The 2,498-nt window shown below is 36.5% G+C and overlaps 1 protein-coding gene across 1 annotated transcript; it reads left to right on the forward strand.

The window, feature by feature from the left end:
* The first annotated feature begins 543 nt into the window (after nt 1-543).
* On the forward strand, nt 544-1,419 carry LOC128551955 (uncharacterized). Its single transcript, XM_053532922.1, has one exon. The coding sequence runs from the start codon at nt 544-546 to the stop codon at nt 1,417-1,419; it is 876 nt and encodes a 291-aa protein (XP_053388897.1).
* Nucleotides 1,420-2,498: the final 1,079 nt, after the last annotated feature.

Genomic DNA, 2,498 nt, shown 5'->3' on the forward strand with positions numbered 1-2,498 from the left:
AGACGCTATTCTTTGACAAATATCATCTCGTACACGATGTGACCTAACCCGTGTATTTCTCGGGTCAATAGACAAGTCAATGGCAGCCACCTATTCCCTTCGTTATTTCCAAGCACAATCGTGGCCAGCCTTTAGAAACATAAATAATTAGTCGCTTACCTATAATTACTTCGTCCCGTTTCCGTCAATAACGATGCATCGAGTCAATTTCCCAACGCGGTATTCTCTCAAAACATCAGCTGCCATGTTTATACGGTGACCCGGAACTGGTTTACTGCGCAACCTTTTTGCGATTGGTCGATTCTGGAGGTGTGTTCTCCACGTGAGCTGGTACCCTACTTCTACGTTATCTACCGTACGTAAGCCTGTAATCAACTTCCCGCAAAAGTGTCAACATGGCTTCGTTCAACATGATCTCGTTAAACGCACAACAAAAAAAGAGCGTTAGAATTCGTTTCTGGGGGTCACAATCTAGTACTGTTGGGTCCGGCAGGCACCGGTAAATCCTTCTTGGTGAATAGAGTTGTAGAAATATGTTCTACCATGGGGAAACAATGTGCAGTTACTGCCACAACAGGGATTGCATGTTCTGTGTATCCTGCCCAACTCAAGCCAATGACCATACATCGTTGGTCAGGGATAGGTGATGGTCGTTATGACTCATCTGAAATGAAAAGAATTGTGAAAAATAACGTCCGTTATAAAGACGTGATGGACAGAATTTTCAACACAGACGTTCTGATCATTGATGAATGCTCAATGTTTAGTAAAAGACTACTTGAAACTTTGCATGAAGTATGTTCTTTAAAAAATCCACAACTTTATTTTGGTGGGATCCAAGTAATACTTGTTGGTGACTTCGTGCAACTTCCACCTGTGCCTTGTGCTAGATACAACGAGGATGGTTCATATTGCTTTGAAAGTGATATTTACAGAGCAGCTTTCCCTCACCATATTATTCTTAAAGATGTTATTAGACAGAAAGACAAATTAATGGTTGAGGCTATCCGTGAAATATCTTTAGGTGAAGTTTCAAACGACACTATCTCTTTAATCAAGCAATTAACACGCCCATTAAATGGAGAAAGCATAAAACTTTTTGCAACTAATGACTTGGTTGATGATTATAATCGAGACCAAATACTGGATTTTCCTGGACATCTTGTTGAATTTAAATCAAGTGACACAGGAGATAAAAAGTACCTCAATGACATGCTGGCTGCAAAAAATTTGTGGTTAAAAATTGGAATTCCAGTTGTGTTAATTAAGAATTTATCCGATGTGTTAGTGAATGGACTTATGGGAGAAGTTTATGATATCTGTGATGACGGGAAGATTCTGGTGGAGTTCCCAAAAATGAATGAGTTTATGTTGACAGGGTCAAATTTGAAGGTAATAAATTGTTTTTCAGCAATTTGATTTTGAAGGTAAATAGCTAAAAACCCATCTGTAACACTGAAAAACATGTATGTAGAAAGAAAATGGTAAAAACTCATTTTGAAGGAAGTAAAGACATGGCATATATAATTTTATTATATTTAGTCTAAAAATTATCGAACAAGTAATCACAAATCTATTTATTCTCAGCTACAATGCATTCATACTTTAAATGATGCTAAATATACTTTAAGAATATCTGTCAATAATTCAAGAAGTGAGCTATATATTTTTGCTTGCAATAAAACAAAGTACATGTAAGTTAAGATGGTGCACAAAATTAGCTGTGTCTTAAATCATTCTTGTATTTAACAATCCTCAAACATCAAGATTTTATAATGAAATTGTTTCTTCATTTTTTTTCTAGTTTTTGATCCCCGGATGAACAAAGTTGTTGCTACCCGAGAGCAGTTGCCCCTAAAGCCAGCATATGCTTTGACAATACATAAAAGTCAAGGAATGACCCTTGAAAGGTAAGTTAACTTTCAGGTTTTTTTCTGATGTACAAGTATTATTTTTCAGATTCTCATTTGATAACTAAATAGATGTTTAGCTTCCATAACATAAGCACATCTAGTAAATAAGTGTTCTCTTTGAAATTTACTTGAAAAATTTTGTGTAATGGGAGGAGAAAATCACAGAAAAATCATCAAGCCCGATACGGGATTCGAACCCCTGACCTAGAGAGAGACAGTCCAACACCTTGACCAAGTCGCTAAAGAGCTAGCCCAACTGAGACTTTTGGAAGTGTCTTATACATTTTTTACACTATAAACACACTGTAACTTATGTTTCCAAGAGGTAATTGTCATTATAACAGATTTACAAAAGTTAAGTTATTGCATGCTGAAAATATTATGTGTCATTTACAGAGTGGAAGTCGACTGCAGGGATATTTTCAAACCGGGACAGCTTGGTGTAGCCATTGGTAGAGCTCGTTCCTTAGATGGACTTAGAGTTATAAATTTCAACAAGAATGCCTGTATCAAACAGCCAGAGAAAATCCAGAGGTTTCTCACTTTAGAAGATTCTATTGAGACAAAGGATGATAGAAGCTGTTG

The sequence above is a fragment of the Mercenaria mercenaria genome, unplaced genomic scaffold (assembly GCF_021730395.1).
Source record: "Mercenaria mercenaria strain notata unplaced genomic scaffold, MADL_Memer_1 contig_1863, whole genome shotgun sequence".
NCBI classification, from domain to species: domain Eukaryota; kingdom Metazoa; phylum Mollusca; class Bivalvia; order Venerida; family Veneridae; genus Mercenaria; species Mercenaria mercenaria.

Bases quoted from the DNA above. Each gene is read 5' to 3' on its own strand.
- LOC128551955 (XM_053532922.1), top strand. From the start codon at position 544: ATGGGGAAACAATGTGCAGTTACTGCCACAACAGGGATTGCATGTTCT.